Source organism: Lotus japonicus, chromosome 6, assembly GCF_012489685.1.
Source record: "Lotus japonicus ecotype B-129 chromosome 6, LjGifu_v1.2".
NCBI lineage: Eukaryota > Viridiplantae > Streptophyta > Magnoliopsida > Fabales > Fabaceae > Lotus > Lotus japonicus.
In genome coordinates, this window is record NC_080046.1 from 50,538,585 (window position 1) to 50,563,105 (window position 24,521).

The window sequence follows — 24,521 nt, forward strand, 5'->3', positions numbered from 1 at the left end:
AACGGAAGACCAAAAGTGCAACTGTGTGTATAGTTGAGGGACGAGTTTTGCTAATTTTGAAGTTTAGGGATGATTTTCGCAGGAAGGTCATAGTTGGGGGACCAAAAGTGCAATTAAGCCTTCAATTTATGATTCAAAGTGTGAGAAATGTAAAAGCTCCTTCCGTAATCCATTATATAGGGAGAGGAAGACCATGAAAATGAGAGGGAAAATGGGCGAAGCCCAATTGCGTGAACTCATACTAAACTACCTCACTCATACTCATACTTTCCTTCTAGTCTAATGGACCATATTTGTAAGGCCAACCCTAAATCTTATGTGGGCTAAAATACAATCCCTAAGAGCCCAATACAAAACTCAATCATAAACCTAAGTTGCTCATAGACAAGTCAACTCAAAATACAAAAGTATAAAAAATAAAGAATACAGTGAAAATAGGAAAAATACTAGCGATACAAGCTATGATGGAAATCAAGTCTTGAAAGATGACTTCAACCTTCAAAGAACTCAACCTAAGTACTCCCTCCATAGGTAAAACATGCATCACATCTCAACTGCTAAAGTATTTAATAGTCGTATTCCTAATTTTACAACATTAAAAGCACATGTTTGTCAAAGTCTTGCCAACTTCAAGCAAATTTGGTAAAATATATATGAGAGAAATTTGAAGATAAGAATAATAAAATTTAATTTTTGAGACAATATTTTGTATTTCATTTAAAATGCATTGTTATTTATTTTTCACTAATCTATTTCCTTTCATTTCCAATTAACACATTAGTTTAAGAATAAATAATTATTAATTTTTTTAAGGGAGAAATTACATTCTAAAAATTTTCTAAAACCACATTTAACTCTTTTCTATAATTAAAAAAAAAGTTATCTTTTCCCCAAAAAATAAAATTCATTTTTGCTTTGGATTTCTTCTCTCTTTCTCTCCCTATTTGCAGAGCAACAATGGCAACATATCATTTTCAGTCACAACTTCATCTTTCTCTCTCGGCTTTGATCTCTGCTTGCGAAGGCGATGCAAACCAGTGATCATTGCTTTTTCCATTTTCCCGTTCTCCGCCGAAACCTAATCTCTCCGTCGCTATTTCCCTAAACATCTCCAATCGCAGCGATCTGATTTTTGGGTTCAGCCTCCACAGTGAATCATCACTGTTTTAGGGGTGTGCCATCTCTACAGGTCTGTGCATTGCTCCCTTGTAGTTACTATGCTTTTGGAACACTTAGATTACTCTACTAAGATGCAGATGAGTTAAGCACAAAATATTCTGTTTTTTCAGGTTCTTCATGGGAAATTGGCATTGTATTCAACTCTGCATATATTTATTAGCAGTGAGTTCATGTATATGGTCACCTGGAAGCTGTTTGCTTGGTGATTCAGTGTCAAGTCAGGTTAGTGATAATTGTTATTGGATGATTCTGCTCTGTCTTGATAGGAACCCCGGTAATCGATAATTAAAAGAAAAATTGGAATAGCCCCAGATATAGAAAAATAAGAATCAATAGAAATATAGATCATTTGCCTTCAACCTAGATATGCCCTTGGAGGAAACACAGGAGAATAGGAGGTTTCCTCCCAAGGACTAATTCAATAGGTGTGCATTTAGTAGCTGCTCCTTGGTGTGTTGAATTATACTGATGCTCAGCCCAATCAAACCACACAGCCTATTGTTTCGGATGCTCTGAAGCAAAGCAACAAAGATAAGTTTCCACAAATTAGTTTCAAACTTAAGTTTGCCCATCTGTATCTGGATGATAGGTTGAGCTCATTCGAAGGGCAGTCCCTTGAAGCTTAAAGAACGCAGGCCGGAATTTGATTAAAAAAATTGGGTCCCTATCACTTCCAGTGGAACTATGAACTTTGTGATGTCTAATTATTTCCTTGGCAAACAATTCAGCAACAATTTGAGTTCAGAAATGATGCTTTAAGAGGATAAAATGGCCATATTTAGATAACCTCTCTACTAAGAACAGAATCTCATCATATCCTTTTCTCTAATACTTTTTTTCCTGACAGAAAAAGGAAGAAATTTAATGGTGTATTTATTGCAAGACTTTTTATAGACGACACTTATGTAGTTCTCTTAGTTTTGCATAAATCCATATAAGCTGGTCCATTATTTCCTTTTCTTTGATACATTTCAATAGTTCACCTTAACCTTGCCATAGCCTGAAGAATAACATCTTAGCTTGACCTTGCTCATGCGCAAAAATACACCCTATTTGAGTGTCCTTCTTTACTGTAAGTTTTGTCGTAATATCTTGCATTTTCAGGCGGTGGATTCTCCAATTTCTGACTCCAATAGCAGAAATGCTGAAGCTTTTTCTCCCATCAAGGAATTTCTGTTGAAGTCTTATTATGACCGATATACAAATTTAGATGATTCAGATTTTGAAATTTTCGTATCTCGAGAAGTCACTTCTAGTTTGTGTGAAATGCTTCCGGATGACCATAATTTCATGTTGAGATTGTCAGTTCTGAAGCGCAATCTTATTGGTGAAGGTTCTCATCGTAGTATATCTACATTAATCAAACTTCAAAACCAACCGTCAAAGTCTTTGTCTGAACTTTTAAGCCACTCATGTGAATTCATATTTATCGAAAGACTGCCTTCTGGAGTTTTCGCTGATCCATTTGAATTACAACGTCTCGTTCAGCGTGGTGGTAAGTACTATTTCACCTGCTTTTCAGATTTTTAGGGGAAATAAGGGTGGGGGGACAGATCCATATTTTTAAGTTTCAGGAATATCTCCATATTTCTTCAAGTCAATAACACTTTTTATTTCAGTGTTCAACGATATAGCTGTCTTTGGTGATACAAATCTGGAGCTGCCTTCGTTCCTGTCCAATCGTTCTGCTGTTGAAATCCACTTAGATGTTGACCCAAATATATTGCTAGAGCCTTCTAATATCAACATAGAGCTTCCATTGCATGCACGATATCAAGTAAGACTATTATATTGAAATGCCAATTTTCAGCTATAAGTTTCCCTTTCTATTTATTTGAATCTAATGTTCTGCAAACGAAAGTAGGCTAAGTATCTTTTGAAGGCATTATCACCATACCATAATTGCTTGAACTAGAGATCAAGATGATCCTATGCAGCATACACCATTTCTAGTTAATTTTATGATTTGTCACCAAAAAGTATTGCTTTTATTAACCATGAGTGCTATATGTTGTAATACTAGTATCAACGAAAGTTGTGGTTTGAACAAAATATTATACTTGTATTACTATAGGTTTTCCCTTGCCATATACACTACAGTAGTGCCTCAATTTCCTTACTTTTCCTCGTATCTTGTAGCCTCTGAATGAAAGTGGCTACTCGACAATTAAATTTGGTAAACCAGATTTGCTAGTGCGTTGCAGCACAAAAGAAAAGATGGGAAATCGGAATTGCTTCCTCAAATTAAAAAATGATGATGCCAATCTGGATGATCCTGATCTTTTTTGGAGAATACCTGCTGGAAGAAAGGCGCATGCTGATGTTGTTTCTGCTGTTACATTCATTGCAGCATTGTTGTCAACTCTTGTAATTGCTGTCACCTCATTAAGTTTGACTAATAGCAGACTAAGTAAAGATTTAAAACAATCATGAACGTTTTGTAAATGATAATTTGTTTTGTTTACCACAGTAACTCTACACATGTGATGTTTGTTTTATTTATTAATGGAGTATTTTCTCAATAGTCAGGAAAATGAAAATGGTTAACTTGTTATTTAACCAAATATAATGGTAGTCTCTAAGATAACAACCTAATATAGAATCTATCGAACATAATTTAGCATGATACCTCCTTATATAGTTCGGCTTAGTACTTGTTTAGCTTGTTCTTTCTGGTTAGCTTTACCTTCGTTTTTTTTTTTGAAAAATGATCCATGAAATTCATTCATCAAATTGATTGAGTACATCATTTTGCAGAATAGAATGAATACCATGGAGTAATCTTCAATTCAAGTCTTATTCTGAAAAGTGAAAGCTAATTTAGCTAAAGAATAAGCTACTGAGTTACAAGATATATTTGCATATAATAAATGACATTATTGGAAAATAGATATAATTTGTAGGTAATCCTATCACTGTATCAGGAGCGACTAGTGAGAGGAGTTATTTTTGTTTTTTGAATTCCAGGCATCATGCATTCATGCTACTAACTTACAATCTGTTTCAAAAACTACTCTTATAAAACAATTCTTTTGCCATCCCCATTACCCATAGTAAAGAAAGAGTATCTGCTATAGCTAAAACTTCTCATGAATCATGGAGTAGTTGGTGAAGTAGATGATTGCTCAAACATTTTTGCTGTGCTGTAGCTAAAACTACTTCACCAAGAGAATGGTAGCCTTCACCAACAGACGGTCATGGAGTGATTGCTCACTCTCCACAAAGGCTTCAAAATCTTCTACCTTCACCAAGGGAACAATCCATTGGAAACAAAGATAAATACAAGGCTAGCTCATACAATGAAGAGAGTTAGCAGCGACAATAGAAGCATCCCCAACTTCAATCCTCTTTTTCTCTTCTCTTGAAAAGTTCATGTGTCCATGTGCTAATACTCCTCAAGAACAGTGAAATTGAAGTAGCACAAAATTGTAAGAACCTATGCTTGAAGCTAAAGAGAGTTTCAAAAGAAGATAAGCCCTCCTCCACCCCTAGACATTTCTCTAAAAGGTCTAAAACATTTGTAATTATTTGAAGCAGATAGAAACAGATTTTTGCATCATAACAAAATTGTACTACTAACATGCAAGTGAATCTGCCAATGTCATACCATAACAAGGTTAAACATTCCCTGTAATTTTTTATGTCCCAGCTTTGAAATGAAGTAACTAAACTAAAGCTCTCATTGAATTGGTTTCCTTCAAGTTTTATTCACAATCATTTTCTTCCAAAGAATTTGTGAGTATGATTTTACATAAATACATGCACCAGTTATAAGAAATCTTCTGGGATAACATATACATATAGAAAGAAATCAAGGGAGAGAAGGAGTGAGGGAAGGCTTTGCAACTTTGAGCTCCCCACAGTCACTAATATAGACAATCTTCAGAGGCTTGTTCCATATAGAACGAGCATTCTGTGCCCTGTCATCTCCAAAAAACTCAGCCAAGTCATTAAATTGCCGAATCCTTTCAGACGGTTTGTAAGTAGGAATTGAAGCAATGGCTGTGATAACATCCAACCCTGCCATCGCAAAGATGAAATCATGATTTGATTCATATAATCTAATCCCCAAACAAATCAATACAATCCAATTATTGATTCATAAAATGAACCAGTGTTGTTAATCACGGATTGCGGATTATAGTGGTAAGCCAAAAATCCGCTATTTCCAGCCTCTTAAAGCAGAAAATAGCAGAAATAGCGGGTAATAGCGGAGTAGCCGTAAGCCAAAAAAGTGCTACGTTATAACCGCTATTTGACAACACTGAGATGAACCATTTCAATATAAGATAATGAATCTCAGCATCTATATCAAATTTTGATTCATATAATCTAATCCCCAAACAGATCAAATACATTTCAATCAAAGGATAATGAATCTTCTCAGCAACTACATCAAATTTCTCAAACCATTCCAATGCAGTAGCAGTACTATTTACAATTTTCCTTCAAAATCAATCAGCAAATGCAGGTAACCATGGAGAATGGAAACAGTGATTACCTTCAAGCACGGTTCCAAAGACAATGTTCTTGTTATCAAGGTCAGGGCAAGGTCCAGGCCCGGTGGTGATCAAGAACTCAACGTTCCGGTACAATGGGTCAAGCTTGATTTCTTCGTCGTCATCGTTTTCGGAGAGGGAGAGCGAAACGACGCCGGGACCGGAATGCGTGAGGGCGAATGCGTTAGGGTTTATCGTTTCGGTGTTGCGGGGGAGGTTGAGCGGGGAGCGGACCTCGCCCTTGTCGGGTCTACCCTGGCGGCCGGCGAGGAAGTAGCGGCCGGGGAAGAGCTTGTGGACGAGGGTGTTTTTGTAGGAGGAGGAGGAGGGGTCGGAGGAAGCGAGGCAGAGGGATTTGAAATTGGAGACGGTGAGGGGGACGAGGTTGCCGTAGAGGCCAAGGACGACGCGGCCGAGAGGGGTGGAGTCGGAGCAGACGGTGTCGCGGTTGGGGAGGAAGGAGGTGGGGCAGAGGCTGAAGTCCATGAAGACGCGGTCGGTGATGGTGGTGTTGGGGGGTGGAGTGGCGGAGAGGGAAGGGAAGGTTGGGAGGGAGAGGGTGGAGGATGTGAAGAGGAGGGAGCGGCGGGTGAGGTGGAGAGACGGAGGAGAAGGTGGTGGTGGCGGTGGTGGAATGCAAGAGGTCATGGCGGAGTGTGGTGGATTTGTTCATTGTTGGGTTTGCTCGCAACTATGGAGTGAAAAGAGTGGGGCCTACTTTGGATTAGATGAAGATAATTCAAATAATATCTACTTACCAAAATGACAACAAATAAAACCTTTATACATATTTTTTCTTATTTTTGAAGATAATGTAAATGGTTTTCCAGAGAAGAAAGAGTTGACAGCAACAAAATTTCTAACATTCTTCTTTATAAACTGAAATTTATGTGGCACTGTCCTTTAGAAAATTATGTTTTTACTATTTTTGTATTGGTTGAAGTATTTCATGTACATTACTTTAATAAATATATTTCTTATAAAAAAATATTTGTTTAAATTAGCCGTGTCTTATAGGATAAATACTTATGTCATATATATCTCTCTACAAGAAGAAAACTCTCCCAATACCATTAATTTCTGGAGGAGTATTTTTAAATCATATGGATCTTGCTCCAAAGTTCTTTATGTGACTGTGTGATGGTAGAAGTATTAACATTAGAGGTGAGTGGCGAGAAAATTTGGTGGGAATGTTTAGGTGATGGGAACACTAGGCAAAAAAAAATTGTCGATGATCTTCACTAGAGATTACAACTCTTAGCAAAGTCGCGACCATATTTTTACCCAAACCACCTAATTTTCTATGGAACAATTATCAATAACTATCAGCAAAGTTTTTAATGACATTACTTAATTTACTGACAGTCTAAACTTTCAGTGAATTGAATATTTTATAGGCTATCGACAACCTAGGTCGTACGTAACCTATATAAATAAGTGTTGCGAGTTTCTTTCATTGCACTACTTAATATTCTATTCCATCACACTTTTCAACTCTTTATATGTTTAGCTTTAGTATTTTTTATTTTGCATAAATGAAATTTTCCATAGGTTTCTATAAATTTCTGTAGCAAATATAGATTTGGAGCATGAGAGCTAGTACTTGATAGAAACGTACACAACAAAAGCGGAAGAGTAACAACAGAGAAGAGATTAATATATGTGAAGCACGAACAAACGAGATTAAAAAAAACTGAAAACCAAAGACACAATTACATGAATAAAATCGCTCTAAAACATGAGCAACTAAAAGGAAGATGGAGAAGAAGAACCTCAGTAAGGTAATTGGTATGGGTAGTTTGGAGGGAGGTTAAATGTTGCAAAAGAAGGTCAATGTAATTGTGGAAAGTTTTGGGTGGGGGTGAGCGAAGGTTGAGAAACACCCATTATAAGCCAGGACCAAATTGACAATTGAAAGTTTGAGGGAAAGATAGGTTGTCACGTTGGTAGTGTAGTGACAAGTCCGAGTGACACTTAATTGGTCACATCACAAGACGAAGATGATCAACATTTTCCTTATTCAAGGATTGTGAGATGTATTTTTTTTTAACGATTAGCTTTTTGATGCTCATACTTTTACGACGAAATTCATTTGTTACTCTATCTTTCTTAGAGTATTCCATAGTTTTCTATTTGTATATGCAGTTTATTCTCAATAAAACTTACCATGGTACAACTCATCAATAATTCTAAATAATGTACCTACTAGATTCAATATAAATTCATACACAACTCATCAATATTTGGTTGAAGCTACATTTTCCTTCCGGTCTACCTAAATACATGTTAAGCAAAGACTTTCCACTTACAAAATCGGATGGTCCAACCCTCTGTTTGGTGGACCAATGTTAACTTCGACCGACCCACTTTCTACTCTACATGGAGTGACACAACTTGGTAGGGGATCTAGTAGAAATATTATCATTCATAGAACCACTTATCATATTCTGAAATTCAATTTTTTTATTATAAAATTTAAGGGCGACAAAGATCAAACTCTAGACCATGTAGACGTAGTTATATAGACTTTGATACTTTGACACTAATTAACTATCCCAAAACTTTTAATACCATGCCGTGATTCAATTATCCCAAAATATTGAACAAAATTCACAGCCAAATGCTGAATATGCAAAACAATCAATAAAATCATAAAAAGGAGGTGAAAATGAGACTGAAAGAATGAAAAACAAACTCATCAGAAAGATAAAAAAAAGAAATCTTTAGAAAAATTTGGAAGAAAGATTTAGAACTTGTGGAGAATTAAATGAGGGCTAGGACGTCCTATAACCTAGCGGATCTATAATTGATTAACCAAGGGCCCAAACCTTACAAAGACAAAGATGGATGATGGGCCGAGAGAAGATGAAGAATGGGAGGGATTGCACAAAGACAGACACCGTACAAAGAGACTGTCACAAGGTATGGGGAAAATGCAGTTAGCAGTAAGGTGAAAGTTGAGTTGAGACAGTGGATCCCGCAGTGAAAGCAAACCTAAAGGACCACTTCTGATCAATCCCAATCCCAATACCAATGCAACACAAACCCAAAGGGACCACCAAACTGTCGCGCGTGACCTTTCTCTGTCCCGTGTCCTCTCCTCTCCACCCAAACCAAAGCAACAATGTGCCTCAGCCGCCGCCGGCACCTCCCTCTGCTCCTACTCCCTCCCCCTATCTCTCACCTTACTCCCTCAGTCCTATGTTGTGGTCCATGAAACCTCGTTGGAACACGTGTTGCCTTTGGGTTCTCACGTCGCTTTCGGGTTGGGTACTTGCCAGCCCAACCCACTGCCACTCTTACGTCCTTTTGGGTTTTTGGGTCCTCTGCTACCTCCCATTCAATTTAATTACCCATTTTACCTATCAAGAAGAAGCTAGGTAACCAAAAAGTTACTTGTCACTTCCAACAACAAATTTCATTCACAAAACAAAACAAAATCTTCCTCCTTTGCTTTGCTGGACCTTCAATTTTTAACACTAAGTTTCTAATCTCGTGTCAATCCCTACGCTGTACCTACCAATCACCTAGCAACTTTTTTCATTTTTATGTAAACAACCTAGGCTACTAGGACTAGGATCACTATTTCTAGGACTCAGTCCTTCTTCTCTGATCTTTCGTCAAAAGTAAAACACACACATTAACTTTTTTTAATATATCTCTCCCTGTCTGTCTCCGAAGAAAAAACCCAAACAACACGTCGGCAGGAACGGTACAGCTTTGGCACCATATCTTAATATAATTAATGGAATAGACTAACAGGAAATCGACACAAAACATTGTTTACAGTTGCAACTAGCAGTATAGACAATTAATTAATTAAACAAACAAATATTATATTATTAATTAAAATGATTAGCTGCTAGCTGCCTCCAACAAAACAATGTCATTGATGGATGAATCTTTGTCTTATTACACACCAAAATCAAATCAACCTCCAATAAGGTCGCACCACAAAACCCCCTCCACGTACGTTATCACCAATCCCACCCTCCCCTCGATCTTCGTGTCCACATTTCAAAAAAGTCTTCAAAAGTGCTTTTCTAAACCCCTTCCTCCTTCCTTCTACTCCCTTCCACCGCCGCTCACTCCTTCTCTCTAAATTCTCCAAACCTCGCCGTGTTTCCGCCGCTTTTCTTTCTTCTTCCAATCTCAGTGTATCGTAACAGCAAATTGAATGTAAAAAAAAAGAGAGAGAAAAACAGAAGAATTGTGAACCAAATTAGCAAGTTCATCAAATGGCTTATCACGACCATCTATCACACGAGATCAGTTTTCAGCAATTCACGGACGACCAGCAGATGAGTCATCAAGGAAGAGACATGCAGCAGAGGATGATGCCGCTCTCAGCCCCCGGCGGAGGAGCGGCGCCGACGTGGCTCAACAACGCGGCGGCGCTCCGGCAGCAGAATTTCCTGCATCTCCAGCCGGACTCCGCGGCGCAGAACGACGACGTGGTTCGGGGCCTGATGGAGAAGAGCGGCGGCGATCGAGACCACAACCACAACGGCGAGTCGGAGGACTTGGCGGAGTATAAGGCGGACATTCTGGGACATCCGCTGTACGACCAGCTGCTGTCGGCGCATGTTTCGTGTTTGAGGATCGCGACGCCGGTGGACCAGCTTCCTCGGATCGACGCGCAGCTGCAGCAGGCGCAGCGCGTGGTGGACAAGTACTCTCGCCTTGGGAATGGTGTGGTGGATGAGAAGGAGCTAGATCAATTCATGGTATTGACCTTCTTCTATCACATTAGTATTATCCAGAAAAACTATTCTATTCTAATCATAATTATTGTCCCACTACTTTAATCTTAATCTGCTTTACTAGGAATTGAATGATTGATTTAATGCTGTGTTTGTTTGTTTGTATATGGTTATCCAGTTTAACCTAATTGTGTGTGTGCTCCTTTGTGTATAGTATAGTACTAGTATTAACTATTAAACTCTTTTTGAGTGTGTCAATTTGCTGTTATTAAACAGTTGTTGTTTATTTACTCTTGCTTAGTAGCTTTGGGTGCTTTCAGTAAATTTTTAGCCCTTTATACTGTAATCTGATCTTCGTTTCCTGATTTTTCGGAGTTTGTTGTTTAAAGTTTACAAAATAGTAAAAGGTTGTACACTGTGGACTAGGGTAGATACAGCGATATGATTGTAGCTGCTTCTTGCAGAGTTTAGGACAGACGGGAGATTTTAAAAGAGCAAAAAAATAGAAAAGAGGATTATGGGGATTGGGGAATGAAACAAATTTTTTTTTCAAAAATGATTGGTATGCACCTCTTAAGTGTGGACATTTTGAGTGAGATATGAAAAGAAAAGAGATAAATGATTAATGTGATATATGATTGATATATGTTCTCAAGTCTCAAGAGAATTTTGAGTGTCAATTCTAATTCTAATGTTGTGTTTATCTCTCTTTATAAATATTTAAAAAATTTATCTGTGAAAAGAGAGATACACAAAATTGCAACTTAAAGAAAGTTAAAAGAGTTTACACTTGAGATGATTATAATCCTATGATATATAATGGGGTGTGATAAAATGAGAGTGGTGAGAGAAAAATAAGAAGGTGGTGTGTTGTCATAGTTTTTTTTTACCACAAAAGATATTTTATTTGGTAAAAAAGGTGCCACCAACCAAAAAATTATAGGGATTCCATATAGCTGAGTGGTGATTAGTGGTAATTGTTCATAAATCGAGTTTTTTTAATGTTGTAATGTAGTATGACTTTAGAACAGTTAACTATGAGATGTTAACTATGAGATGATCAGATTCTCTTTAGTAATTTAACAATGTTAATTGAAATATTGTGCGTATCTTTCTTCATAAACAATTAAAGACTCAATTTATTTATAAAAAAAAAACTTGTAAGAGAGAACAAACAAAATTTCAATTTAAAAAAACTTGAGATATCTTTATCCACTGCAAAGTTTTTAATAATTGTCTTGCAGTGGACGGCAGTTGTTGGATCAAATAATTGTCTTGCAGTGGACGGCAGTTGTTGGATGAATTTATTAAAACATAATTAAATTGATTCATTTTCAACGATCATTGCCAGTTTAATTATTTTATGGCAAGGTCCTTAATTAATAAATGCTGCTTTAATCTTTGTTGTGTAGACGCATTATGTTCTGCTGCTGTGTGCTTTTAAAGAACAATTGCAACAGCATGTCCGTGTTCATGCCATGGAAGCTGTTATGGCTTGCTGGGAGCTCGAGCAGTCTCTACAAAGCTTGACCGGTAAGTTTCAAGTTCATTTCAACAATCACTACATTAAAATCTCTATTTGAACCCTTTTGAAGCTGTTATAAATAATCTGTGTATGGTGCATGAACTGAACAGGTGTATCTCCGGGTGAGGGAACGGGTGCAACAATGTCTGATGATGAAGAAGACCAAGCAGAGAGCAATGCTGCCAACTTATACGAAGGAAGCATGGATGGTGCTGATAGTCTCAGCTTTGGGCCTCTTGTTCCCACTGAAAGTGAAAGGTCTTTGATGGAGCGTGTGAGGCAGGAGTTGAAGCATGAGCTCAAGCAGGTATATATATCACATAGTATATATGCATGCATGTGACATGTATCTTTTCATTGCAATGCATTAGTATATAGGAATATTAGTTTACATGATTGATTTCATTTGTCTATTGTTGGATGGATCTGCAGGGTTACAAGGACAAGATTGTGGACATAAGAGAAGAAATTCTACGAAAGAGAAGAGCTGGGAAGCTCCCTGGCGACACCACCTCCCTTTTGAAACAATGGTGGCAGTCACATTCTAAATGGCCTTATCCAACTGTAAGTTCATTTTCACATCAATATAGTAAGGCAAAAGTTAGGTTCACACCACTTGGTCTCACTTTCATCAAGGGATAAAAGAAGAACTAAGAAATAAAAGATGTTATATGCGATGTGATATAAAAAATATATATAAACAGATCGAGCTAAGAATAAGAAGTAGGTGAAATGAGATGAAAGAAAAACGTAAAAGAATGAAAACCATATAATAATGACTTAATATTTAGCCATGTTCATTGTCTAATAACATTTGGTAGGTGTAGAATGCGATATTAATACATTAACCGTAAAATATGTTTTTATTTTGATGATCATACAAAATAAATTTAATTAATTCAATTATTTAAATGTACATATTTAAGTAATAAATGCTACAAGGAGTATGTTTTTTTGTGAATTCATATTCTAATAAATGTATTATATATTTTAAATAATGTACTTATAGGATAATATATACTTTTAATCCTTGTTTAGTTTATGCGTTAATGTCATGATATGACGGTCACCGTGATAGTCGATGTATAGACCATTATTTTCATCTTTATATCTAGAGATAGTGTGGAAGAGACAACTATGACTGATCATGAATATTGAATTGAGTAGCACACAGTAAAAGATGAATTGCCCTAAATAATGTACCTAACTAATTAAGAATTGATCTACGTATGTTGATTGTTGTTGGTGGGTACTTGTCTTTTCCATGATTAATATTGATTGCTGAATGCTAATCCTTTTAACTAAGTAGTAGTTGCACTTGCACTCACTGCACTGGTGAATGTGAATGTTGTTTAGGAAGAAGACAAGGCAAGGCTGGTGCAGGAAACAGGGTTGCAATTAAAGCAGATAAACAACTGGTTCATTAATCAAAGAAAAAGGAATTGGCATACCAATCCTTCCTCTTCTACTGGTGCCGGAACCAAAACCAAGCGCAAGAGGTTGGTTTCTACTAGTTGATTATCTTTGCTCCAAATCACATATTAATTTTAATGTGTTGAATCTAAAAAAATTATTGTTACTTTTTGACAGTAGTGGTGCAGGTGAAACAAGTAACCAGAGCTTCATGTAAATGATTGATACCTGGTTTGAACAGAGGAAAAGGACTATCTCTATATTAATCTCCATTTTGTGCATGTAACAATGGTGGGGTTCAAAGTGGAATTTAATTTATATATGATATCATCAGTCACTGTTTAGAAATAGTATTGTTGTACTTGTATATGACGCTGCAGCTTGATAGTCCTACCTGGTATTGTTGCAGCGTTTAAAGGGTATCTAAGAATGCATGCATGGTGATTCCTATTTATATATTTGTAACGCATTACACTGAAACAATTTTTGAAAGAAAGGGGAAAATCCATGAATGTGCATGCTGCAAGTTTCGTGATCATTTTTTTAAGTAATTTTATATGTACAAAGTACAAACAATGCCGCTCCTAATTCGAAAGAAAATATATAATCTTTAGGAATATTATTTTGTTCACAACTCTTATTGAGATGAAAGAGGTGAAGGAATGAGAGAGATTGATAAGGAAGAAAAGAGAAAGATAGGATCGTGATTTGATTGAAAAAGAGATAAATAAATAAAAAATTAAGTAACAAATAAGTAGATGTATGAATGAACCATAACTCTAATTTCTACGGGTCATACATATACCACCCTCTTTCTCTTCTTTTTCTATAATTGTTGAAAATATGGTTTGATAAAATCTGAGACAGGTTTATTTTCAAGTAATATATGTGTGCTGTTTTTACAATTCGTTCAACATACATACACCTTTTTAGCGGTATTTAGCCGCTGCAAGCAATAGCGGTGGTTAAAAACCACCATCAAGCTGTATGTTCAAAGATGTCCGTGAAAACATCCTAAATTGTATTAGGACCCCACCCCCACAAACCACTTCTCGCCTTAGGACTTGGGCATGCCCACCTCCATTCTCCAATAGCACCCCTTGGAAGCTCTGCAGTTGGATAGAGTGGTGATGCCTTAGATATGGTGGAAGCTATGACGGTGGAGGTGAAGCATATGGTGGTAGCTTGGATAGTGGTTATCATCGTGGATCTCGTTACTCTAGTGGTGAAAGTTGGAGAGACTAGGGTTAAGGGAGCGTTGGAGAAAGAAGGAGGTGGTGAATAATTAGTTGAACTAAAAGGGAGGAGTTTGCTTCAGTTGAACTAAACTAGTTATGATTAGTCAATATGCTAGTTTTGGGCTAAATGTTTAATTTATCTAAAGAGGTGAGCAACATTGTGTTGAATTTTGGGCTTTGGCCTATTTCCTTGTGGGCTTGGTCCTATAATACAAATAACTTTGACAAAAAATACGAAAGTAAAATCTTACTTATAATAAACATTAAGTGATAAATATGTTTTGTACTTTTTTTTTTCTAAAAATATATTCGACAATAATGAAACTAATTTTTAAATGTTAAAATACATAAAGGCTGGTTCAGACAATTATCACAATAATAAAATATTAAGTTAGTAGGTAGCTGAGTTTTTTATTGCTGAACAATATAAACAATACACAAAATGTTGTACCTAAGTTTTATTCTTTCAATCAAGACAAAACTTACCTACAGTTCTATGCATGCAGTTTTTACTATTGTCTAATAAGAACATAACACGTATAAATAGTAGTTTAGACAATTATCACAATAATAAAATATTAAGTTAGTGGTAGCAGATTTTTTTATTGATCAACAATTCAAACATCATACAAAGTATTGTACCTAAGTTTTACCCTTTCAAAATTTCATATGCAAAATTTATTTGCTAGGACGAATTTTCTACGTCAAAATGGAAAGCAAAAAAAAAATAATAGAGAAAATTTCCTTACATCGTTACACTAGTGCCAATAAGACATCTCTTATTCTAGAGGAGGGTTCGATTGTTCCCACTTCGATCGCATCCACCTCTGATCTCTACACTCTAACTCTCCTCTAACCAGCAAGTCCCTACAGCTCGCGCTCGTAACTCCACAACTAAAAGTTTGTGTCACTTCCTCACGTCCCACTAGGGGTCTTTCACTCGAGCCTCTTGGGTAACTGTGAAGCTCATCAAGACTGCGGACGACGTGTAGTTCACATCTAAACCCTCCAATCCCTATCATCCGCAAAAGATCAAAAATCAACATTGAGAGTTGCATCAAACACTCATTACTCCATTGGCATCAGCAAACAGACACACATGAGGGAAGTGATGAGTGTTTGATGCAACTCTCAATGTTTGGTTTGTGTACGCACTCTCATTCCAGCCTTAGCTAAAATAATCACTCTAAATCCCAGTCAATTACTTTGACATTGGAGTGTCATTGCAGGGACCCCTTCAGAGCATATTGACGATGCCACGACAGGCCATTCCCTCCTCTCTTCTAGTCACCATCGTCTACATTCGCCGGAATCTCAGCGTTCCTTCTCAGAACATTGTTCGCAATGGTTTAATCGGATTGATCCCATTATTTCCCTTTTGATGTTTGGTTTGTGTAAGGAAAGTGTAGAGCACTAACACTATAACTAAGACCAAATGAAGGGGTGATGTGCAAGTTGCTAGTAAGCAAGGAAAAACAAAACAGAGAATGATTTGTTTTTAACACGTCTTTGATTGGGAGTAGTTAACTCATAGAATACGTCTATCAAAAAGAGAATTTCTTTGAACTACGGTGATTCCACATCTTCCATTTTGTATTGAAAATGACAACTTCTCGAGTCTAAGTTTAGCCTGCTAATATCAATCGATGCCACACTATAAGTCCTGTTTATTTTGACGTTGTTATGCTAAAGGAAAGTGGGTAAGAGGAAGGGGAAAAGCAAAAAGCATACAGAAATTGAAGAAAAAGAATATTTTTTTTACAGAATGAATGATTGATGATCCTACAGTTGTAAAATACTCACAAGTGATCAAATTTAAGCAATTAATTCTCTTCAGAAACAGCATGGACGACTCATAATAGTTCATTCTGGCGACGCCCAGAGGGGAAAGGAGCACCAAACCTAGCTGAGAAACTGGGAGGCATATCATCATCTTCACTCTGAGCCCCACTACTGAAGTTGAGAGCATAGCTGTGTTCATCATATTGAAACCTGTTCTTCTGCTGCTTCTTGCCATATCCACTTATCTTTCTAATGAATGTCTTCCACTTGGGACCTGCAATCACTTCTGAAACCTCCTTCACCTTCCTCAACTTGCTACTCACCCAGGAATCTCCCCTTGGCTCCAGCAGGTCCTTACCTTCTTCATTACCCTGCCACCATCTCAACCTGAAACTCTGAAAGCATCCATACGCACATCCACTACTAACCTCTTGTTGATCATTGAATTCTTCTTCGTGTTCCCCTGCCTCCACCAACGGTCTTCCCTCAAAAGCAGCCATATCTTCAGAGAAAGAATATGAAGTTTGTTGTATCTAGTTGCAGTTGGAGGGCTTTAGGTGTGTATATAACATTTATAGATGATGATAATGAGAAATAGAGAGTAGCTGAGGAGGAAATGAGTAATGACAAAGAAAACGAAGCTACAACTGTCTTGAAACACCTCCAACCAAAAGAAATAATAATAAACAAAAGAAAAGTAGAGTTCTTTGAACTGGCAACGTAATGAAGTATCCTAAGGAGGTTGGAAACAACTGACAGTAGTACTCAATGTATCTGGCATTTGGCAATTTAATTGACATGTTCGCCACTAAATACAATATAATATTACAAAAAGAAAAAGGAAAAAGAAAAGAAAGAAATTATATGATATATATGAATTCAATTTCATGTTGACCCACACAAAACGGGAAGATAAAGCCGACTCCAACGGTACGCTTTGACATGCTCCGCTGTTAGTGGCTCCCACACACATAAATCTAATTGCCGGAGTAATAACCAATAATCAATCACTTGAAGAAAACATGGCTAAAAATGCTAAACTCTTTACAAAATTGGAATATCCATTTTTTACAACTATAAAAAATTTAAAATAATCTATTTTTGCCTTTTTTTTTTCTACTAAGAAACAACACGACACATGATGTTCAGTGAGGTTTGGGGTGTAATACAAGAATATGCAGTAGTGCTAATAGGCTTCACACTTGCACACCTTCCCTATGGTATATATACTGCACAATGCATTGATACGCCAAATGGATGAAAACACACACACCAGACACAACAAATATGGGATTAAGCATCCTGCATTGTAGCAAATTATTTCTGCACTTGACTCTGAGATGAAGCAGGTTGCTGCTGTTGATTCTGTCCTTTGGGAGAGATCTTGCTTCCGATGGAACGTAATTCACTGGCAATCTCAGTGAAGGTTGGTCTTTCTGATGGCTCTGATGACCAGCACTTCTCCATCAGCACTTTCCAATCTGGGTCACAAGATTCTGGAACTGGAGGCCGCAAAGTGTTGTTCACGATACCACCTGAATTATGTTTGGAAAAACACACAGCTCAATAACCAAAAGCTACTGAATCGGAATCTAAGTATGGATTCATCAACCTTTTGGATTACCTATTATGGCTCCATAGTGTAAATCAGCATAAGGTTCTTCTCCTGTCAGGAGTTCCCACATGACAATGCCAAATGAAAATACATCAACCTGAAACACCAGAAAATTGAACGCAGAACAAGTTTAGAGAATGACAAAATATAAAGGAGGTATCAGAGTAAATCAAAGTTTCGAGCATAAACCTTCTCTGAAACAAGGCTACTGCTCCCATTCAGCAGTTCTGGGGCCATCCAAGGTAGAGTTCCTCTCACGCCACCAGATATTAGAGTCTGGCATTTCACTTTGGACAGACCCAAGTCACCAACCTGGTTTCAGAATCAGAAGTTGAAATAACCAGGATATTGGACAATATACACAATATACATTCAATTGCTCTGTGCTAAGAACAGTTTTGATCATGAAAGCAGAATAAAAGAAATATAAAGAGAGAGAGAGAAGTGAATGTGAGATCTAGTGGAGATAATAAAGAAAAGACTCAAAAAATAACAAGTTGCCAATGGATAGTAACAGTCCAACATAAAAAACTAAAAAATTCACAAGTCCTCTAAATGACACATGTACCCAACTAGCATAATGGATTCCTATTTCGCTCTTTTCCCAATATCTGAAATTGATAGCAGAATCCTCAATTGCACAGAAGTTGTACAAAGCCATATGCTATCACAGCTAGCTAGTTTAGTTGAAGTGGTGATCCAATGGGACAGATGGTTTTGACTATCCACACGTCCTTAGACAGATGGGAGTAAAGACCATCTAAAAACAACATATCAATCATTAAACTTTTGCCAAGGTTTGCTGGTTTTGTGTCACTCCTCTAGTCACTTGGGAAAACACTGCAAATCTGTGGTATAATGCCATAAACAGCCATTTTAACTAATATATAACTATCTCGTTTTGTAAGTATAACCCATGCCTAGCTTGACCTTGAGTAGCTAATCAAACCTAGTAAAGGAGAAGGCCTGGTTGGTGAAAGAGGTAACTCCTGGAGTCATTATATTCATGCATGACAAATTAAAATATCACACTCCTTATATTAGCCTTTATGATGAGTCAAATTCCTTACATCAGATTAAAACAGCAAATCATCAATCTATCTCATCATGCTCCTTTGAGCAAAGCCACCCAAGCAAATGCCCCAATGACTTAAATATCATGCTGACATTTTTTTTTAAAAGCAACTGTCACACTATGGACATATCACACCATCACATCTAACTGTTAAGAAACTCAGATCTTATGGTAGTTGGTGCACTAAGCATTCAGCTCCTTATATACAAAATAATATAATGCGTGTATAATATAAATGGACACAGCAGAATAAAATTTCAAATATGACCATGTCATTGAAGATTTAAACCTTGCATATTGGGCGATGTGGATCTCGAAGATTCACAAGCAAGTTGTCACTTTTCAAGTCGAAGTGCACTATGTTTTTCCCATGCAGGTACTCCATACCAAAGGCCACATCCATTGCAATTAGAAGACGCTTGCGCTTGTCAAGGTTCCTGAAATGATCATATAAGTATCCAATATTTATTATTGTGGAAACAATTTTATATTAAATCAGGGTAGCGCAAAGAAACCGAGAAGTGGGTGTGTGAGCATGCACACACAAAGTCACAAATACATTAACACACTACCTCCCATTCTTCTGCAAGGCATTTCTCAGAGAACCATTAACCATGTACTCTGTTACTGTTGCCACAGAGCCTCCGGGGCCATCAAGCACAACACCATAGAAAGCTACCACATTTGGATGGTGCAAGTCCGCCAGCTTGATTGCCTCATTCCAAAAGTCAGCTCTCTGCTTGATGCATAAACCAAGAACAATGTAAGCTAGTTTGCTGGTTACCAAAGAAAATAGGGGATGATAGAAATCAGAACCAATCAATAATAATGAGACACAGACCAAGCGCTCTTGCTCTGAAGGCTTTCCAGCGAAACACCTATCGTTAATCCGCTTTATTGCTACATCAGTACCCCTCCATTTTCCATGATATACAGTCCCAAAGGTCCCAGAACCCAATTCTATCAGTTCTTCAAGGTCACCATTCTTTATAACCTAGCCACATTCCCACAGAAAGGTTTTAGCTCAGCAGAGCAGGGAATATTTTCATAGAAGAGGAAACATACATGATACGGCAGAAAACATTCAACCTGCAGTGCTCCAACATCTGATGCTTGGAAGCCAAAGTTTGCCTTTTCTGGGATCTTGCTTCTGACATCCTAAGAGGGGGGAAATAACAGTATTTATAATAAACATTTAAAAATAAAACCTGAAGAGGATAGGATGAGGAAGGGCAGAAAAGCATTTTATTTTGGAGACTATTCCTGCAATTGCAAGACAGAAAGGATAATATAAACCAAGAAATGTGAATATCAGTCACCTGAGCTTTATCATTACACTGCATATCTATTAGATTATTTTGAACATCTCCATCATTGTTGTCTTCATGATGGGATGCATCTCTGGCATGCAAGTCAAGATTTGAAGAACTGCTCGAGTGTAGAACAGAAGCAGCTAAACCTTCAGCAACAGCTTGAAGTTGCTGCTCTTCTGGTGAGACTTCAATAAAGAAACCAAAACAAAATGAGCACATGCTACGATCCAAAACCATGAATGGTCAATAAAAATAAATTAAATGTAGTAGGACTTTTAACAATTCACAGACCCTTGACACATCGAGCTTCTTCTAAAGTTGAATTCTGATTGAATGTTCGGTAGAGGCCATCATCCAATTGAGCTTCTAAATTTTGTTCCCCAGTGTTCCCTGTATTCTCACCAAACTGATCCTTATGAGAATAAGTTTCTTTCTTTGATGCGACTTTGTTAGGTCTTGGTGGTGGAAAGTAGGTGCCACGTATATTCCAGGGATCCTGATTACTAAAAAGTGAGTTTGAAGAATCCTGCATGTCATCCTTGTGATGGTTTCCATTCTTGGATTGAGGATTTGATCCAATAATGCCCCAAACAGCTGGTTGTGCAACCTCATTATATTCCACTGGCATGGAATTATTCCCATATGAAATTTCTACAGTAGAACTAGGAAGAACTTCCATCATCTTAATTTGATTTGGAGCATCAGTGATCAATTTTGACCTGCCAAGGTTGTTATCTAAAGCTGCCCCTGTCTTCTCTACAGCATGCTGAGGGTTATCATTATTTACAAAAATTTCAGGATTCCCTCTCTTGAGAGTGTCCATCCTTCCATCGATAGGTTTGAGAAGATCTTGTGCAATCCAATTATCCACAGCATCTGTTTTTGAAAGAGTGCTAGCAACTTTATCAGTATACTCTGTTGGAGATTCTTGAACCATGCACTTGGAAGTTTCAGAAGATGTGCAAAAAAAAGGTATATCATTATTAACAGGTTTATTCACAACCACTTCCTCTTTAGCCCAGTTTTCAACTGGCGCTCCATGCTGGCGGACAATATCAGACAAAGGTGCCGCTGTTCCCGTCAGCCCGTCCCTAGTTGACTGTATTTCACCAGTTCTTCCAACTGCTTCCGGGATAACTACAGCATTTTTGGGATGATCAGACCTTTCCAGCATAATAATCCTCTCACCTTCAGGCTCTATAGGAAGTCCAGTTGTTTCAGTACAAGGCACTACACCTGGGGGTTCCAATTTACTGATGACCCTGGGTCTGGTCCCAACTGCTTGTTCAACACTTCCTTCCTTCAATGGTGCAGTTACCAAAACCCTACTTGTTGCTTGAGCTGTTGAATTGTCCTCCACATGTAGACTGTGGTAACTTGGGATTGAATTGGGAATCTGACCTGCGCAGCTATTATTATGCTGATCCTGAACCACTGGATCTGAATGGGCATGAGGCAGTTTTTTCTGACACAAATAACAGTCCTCTATTCTTTGGACTTTCTCAGGGATCATTACCTGTTGTCTAGGTAATACTGCATCAGGGTAAATAACATGCTCTGGCAGAGAAACCTGAATCCAACCATAATTACCTCCGTAAGGGACTTGAACTGGATATGCATTGTAACTTTTTTCACAAGGAGGCTGGTGAATCCTTGGCCCTGAAGTATTTTCATCATTATATTGGTCCATAAGGTTTTGCTGCAGTTGTATAAATGGCTGTGGCTGAATGACACTCGGTCTAATACCAGCATGAGATGACAGCTGAGCCATTGTCATTTGCACAGCAGGGATTGCCTGATGGGATGCTAAACGAGGACTACTACCATGAAAATGATGTTGGGGGTAGATAGACCCAGACTTACCTAAGAGCTGAGGATTTTGGAATCCCGTATGGAAAGGCAGCTGGAAATAATCTGCATGGTTCATAACTTCTGGTCGATGATCAACAAAAGGCTGCAGAGGTGCAAGCGGAGGAATTTCCATTCCAGACTGCTGCAGCCCAAATTGCTGCTGGGATAAAGTAATAGGTACAGACTTTTTTAACTCAAGCTCATTCTGGAAAGGTGGATTGTGAGTTGGAGCAGAATTAGTCACTGGTGTGCCCAATGAAGCCGCAGAAGCATCTGAGTAAGTTGACGCAGCAGGCTCAGGAACCACAAGATTTGCAGTAGCATCGTGAGAGGTGGTGATATTCCCCTCAGGTGATAAAGCACTAGACAAAGGTGCCCCACTGACATCCCCTTGGGCAGTATATGAGCTATCAAGAGCCTCAATTCCACTCAAATCAGAATTCTGTGTAGAAGCTGCACTTGTAATACTTGCTTTCCTAGTGAGTTTACTACTAATCCCATCGGTAATTCCATTCACAGCTTCAACATACCTCTGCCCACTATCTTGTAAATTTACAAACTGTACCACACCAGAAGGATCAATTTCTGAAGCAGAAAATAGAAACACCCTTAATTTAGGAGAACCATCAGGACACCTCTCAATTAACCTTTCATACTCCTCCATCATATTCTCCAGATCCTCAGGGCAGGAAACCGAGACCAATGCATCAAGTTCCTCATCAGGGAGCTGATATTTGATAACCACAGGCTGCCCAAAAGTATCCACCATCTTTCGCACTAAATCATTAAAGCTCACATCTTTCTTAACACTGATAATCCTCGTCTGCCCTCCAACATATCTCAACGTTCCATCACTAGGTCTGGGCAAAATCTTCCCACCATAACTACACATAAACTTCAACTTCCGCCCCGACACAGAGTCATCCCCGCCACCCTCCTCACTCGGCTGATCAGCCCGCTGGCTCGCAGTGGAATTCGAGCCAACCCCAGCCAACCCAGCGCCGCCAGCATGATCACTAGCATTGCCAACGAACCTGCAATTGCCCTGCAGGGTATTACTAGTACTACTATCCAAGGCATTACCTGCAACCCAGTTACCCAGATTCAGAGGAAACCCATGAGCAGCCGCCACAAAGCTACCCGAAAAATCAACAGCATTGCCACCAGCAACCCGATTTGAAAAACTAGGAAATTGACTGAACCCAACCGCGGGGTTCATAGTAGGATTACGAACCGGCACAGCAGGGCGAACACACCAGGTAGCAGCAGCAGCAGCAGCAGAATTCGCCACATTTCCATACCCCATGCCAACCAAGCTAGCATCAGAGACAGTCGCAGTGTAGAAAACAGGCACCACACCGTTAGCCCCATTCACCGCCGCGGTACTCGGCGGCAAAACGAGCGGCTCTTCCGGCACACTTCGGGGTGGTTGCCGCATATCATTAGAGTTGGAATTTAGATCTAACGCCATGACCAAATTCTATTTGAAAAAAAAAAACCGAAATCACAAAATCAATCGAATCGGAGAGAAAACCTTAGGGTTTGAGAAGCAATGGAAATTGACACATTGAGGTTGGTGGTTAATCCTGGAATTGAGAAACCCTAGTGAAATTGAGGAAAATGAGGGGAAATTGAGAGAAAGTACCAGGAAGTTGCAGGGTGAAGTGTGAGTGATGGAGAGTGATGAGAAGATGATGAAGTCGGTTGAATTAGAATTCGAAAGAGGACAAACAATCCGCGTTGAACCCCAAGAAATCAGGATTTATGGATGATCGTTGTGTGAATCTTCTCTTACACACTCTCTCTCTCTGTGCTAGAATTGAATTTGCGAGGTTGTTTTTGGCAATTGAATAATAATGAGTAACGGGAAGAGAGTGCAGTGAGAATTTTGGTTTTCCCGGGAAAGTGAGAGAAAGTGGGAGGAAACGGCGGTGGAGAAGAGAATGGAAGAGAGGAACTGGAAAATGGAAATAGAGACGGCACGTGGATTCGACCGCTTTCATGTAAAGACTATTGATATTGAATTAAAAACATATAAAATCAAATTAAATTGATTGGGATTTACAGTGACAACAACTAGTATATACGTATGTTAATGGGGCCTCATATCTCCCCCACCAAATCTCACTCTTACCTGCTAACCATTCTCTCCCTCTCTCTCTTACATTTCCAGAGTACTTTTTTCTTTTTGAAAAATTTGGATGAAGTTAGCTATCTCACTATTACGGGTCGGAGCATGCATTCAGAATTATAGTTTGTTTATTGAGATACTTACTCATCACTCACTAACATAGCTTTCACATTAGCAACGAGAATGAGACACACTGC

General features: G+C 38.2%; 5 protein-coding genes across 9 annotated transcripts; 2 read left to right on the plus strand and 3 right to left on the minus strand.

Annotated features, from left to right (window-relative positions):
• Window positions 1–905: 905 nt before the first annotated feature.
• On the plus strand, window positions 906–3,703 carry LOC130724627 (uncharacterized). Its single transcript, XM_057575902.1, has 5 exons — window positions 906–1,189; window positions 1,290–1,401; window positions 2,284–2,674; window positions 2,799–2,956; window positions 3,319–3,703. Exons 2-5 carry the CDS (start codon window positions 1,297–1,299, stop codon window positions 3,610–3,612), a joined length of 948 nt encoding a protein of 315 aa, XP_057431885.1. The 5' UTR covers window positions 906–1,189; window positions 1,290–1,296; the 3' UTR covers window positions 3,613–3,703.
• A 1,153-nt stretch (window positions 3,704–4,856) lies between these two features.
• Window positions 4,857–6,394, minus strand: LOC130724628 (peptidyl-prolyl cis-trans isomerase CYP28, chloroplastic). Its single transcript, XM_057575903.1, has 2 exons — window positions 5,681–6,394; window positions 4,857–5,199 (listed from the first exon to the last, which is right to left on the minus strand). Exons 1-2 carry the CDS (start codon window positions 6,324–6,326, stop codon window positions 4,991–4,993), a joined length of 855 nt encoding a protein of 284 aa, XP_057431886.1. The 5' UTR covers window positions 6,327–6,394; the 3' UTR covers window positions 4,857–4,990.
• A 3,243-nt stretch (window positions 6,395–9,637) lies between these two features.
• On the plus strand, window positions 9,638–13,857 carry LOC130724625 (homeobox protein knotted-1-like 13). 2 transcript variants are annotated; one of them, XM_057575901.1, is made up of 6 exons: window positions 9,638–10,405; window positions 11,794–11,914; window positions 12,017–12,213; window positions 12,339–12,470; window positions 13,263–13,405; window positions 13,500–13,857. In XM_057575901.1, the coding sequence occupies exons 1-6, from the start codon at window positions 9,917–9,919 to the stop codon at window positions 13,534–13,536; spliced, it is 1,119 nt and encodes a 372-aa protein (XP_057431884.1). In that variant the 5' UTR covers window positions 9,638–9,916; the 3' UTR covers window positions 13,537–13,857. The 2 variants fall into 2 exon arrangements, with proteins under 2 accessions (XP_057431884.1, XP_057431883.1); XM_057575900.1 differs by having other exon boundaries at window positions 9,641–10,405; window positions 13,497–13,857.
• Window positions 13,858–16,293: 2,436 nt separating this feature from the next.
• LOC130725224 (uncharacterized) lies at window positions 16,294–17,043 on the minus strand. The gene has a single exon (XM_057576474.1). The coding sequence runs from the start codon at window positions 16,837–16,839 to the stop codon at window positions 16,411–16,413; it is 429 nt and encodes a 142-aa protein (XP_057432457.1). The 5' UTR covers window positions 16,840–17,043; the 3' UTR covers window positions 16,294–16,410.
• A 148-nt stretch (window positions 17,044–17,191) lies between these two features.
• Window positions 17,192–24,202, minus strand: LOC130725222 (uncharacterized). 4 transcript variants are annotated; one of them, XM_057576471.1, is made up of 10 exons: window positions 23,839–24,201; window positions 20,634–23,673; window positions 20,349–20,527; window positions 20,095–20,187; window positions 19,871–20,023; window positions 19,602–19,765; window positions 19,319–19,466; window positions 18,144–18,266; window positions 17,964–18,051; window positions 17,192–17,874 (listed from the first exon to the last, which is right to left on the minus strand). In XM_057576471.1, exons 2-10 carry the CDS (start codon window positions 23,662–23,664, stop codon window positions 17,657–17,659), a joined length of 4,197 nt encoding a protein of 1,398 aa, XP_057432454.1. In that variant the 5' UTR covers window positions 23,665–23,673; window positions 23,839–24,201; the 3' UTR covers window positions 17,192–17,656. The 4 variants fall into 4 exon arrangements, with proteins under 4 accessions (XP_057432454.1, XP_057432455.1, XP_057432453.1 ...); XM_057576472.1 differs by having other exon boundaries at window positions 20,349–20,518; window positions 20,634–24,202; XM_057576470.1 differs by having other exon boundaries at window positions 20,634–24,201.
• Between the last annotated feature and the right edge of the window lie 319 nt (window positions 24,203–24,521).

Bases quoted from the DNA above. Each gene is read 5' to 3' on its own strand.
- LOC130724627 (XM_057575902.1), top strand. From the start codon at position 1,297: ATGGGAAATTGGCATTGTATTCAACTCTGCATATATTTATTAGCAGTG. The intron at 1,402-2,283 runs GTTAGTGATAAT...TTGCATTTTCAG, and splicing joins GTGATTCAGTGTCAAGTCAG to GCGGTGGATTCTCCAATTTC. The intron at 2,675-2,798 runs GTAAGTACTATT...TTTTTATTTCAG, and splicing joins ACGTCTCGTTCAGCGTGGTG to TGTTCAACGATATAGCTGTC.
- LOC130724628 (XM_057575903.1), bottom strand. From the start codon at position 6,326: ATGACCTCTTGCATTCCACCACCGCCACCACCACCTTCTCCTCCGTCT. The intron at 5,200-5,680 runs GTAATCACTGTT...TTGCGATGGCAG, and splicing joins CTTTGGAACCGTGCTTGAAG to GGTTGGATGTTATCACAGCC.
- LOC130725224 (XM_057576474.1), bottom strand. From the start codon at position 16,839: ATGGCTGCTTTTGAGGGAAGACCGTTGGTGGAGGCAGGGGAACACGAA.
- LOC130725222 (XM_057576471.1), bottom strand. From the start codon at position 23,664: ATGGCGTTAGATCTAAATTCCAACTCTAATGATATGCGGCAACCACCC. The intron at 20,188-20,348 runs GTGACTGATATT...CCCCCCTCTTAG, and splicing joins AGTGTAATGATAAAGCTCAG to GATGTCAGAAGCAAGATCCC. The intron at 19,467-19,601 runs GTAGTGTGTTAA...TGATCATTTCAG, and splicing joins GCCTTGCAGAAGAATGGGAG to GAACCTTGACAAGCGCAAGC.
- LOC130724625 (XM_057575900.1), top strand. From the start codon at position 9,917: ATGGCTTATCACGACCATCTATCACACGAGATCAGTTTTCAGCAATTC. The intron at 12,214-12,338 runs GTATATATATCA...ATGGATCTGCAG, and splicing joins TGAAGCATGAGCTCAAGCAG to GGTTACAAGGACAAGATTGT. The intron at 13,406-13,496 runs GTTGGTTTCTAC...ACTTTTTGACAG, and splicing joins ACCAAAACCAAGCGCAAGAG to TAGTGGTGCAGGTGAAACAA.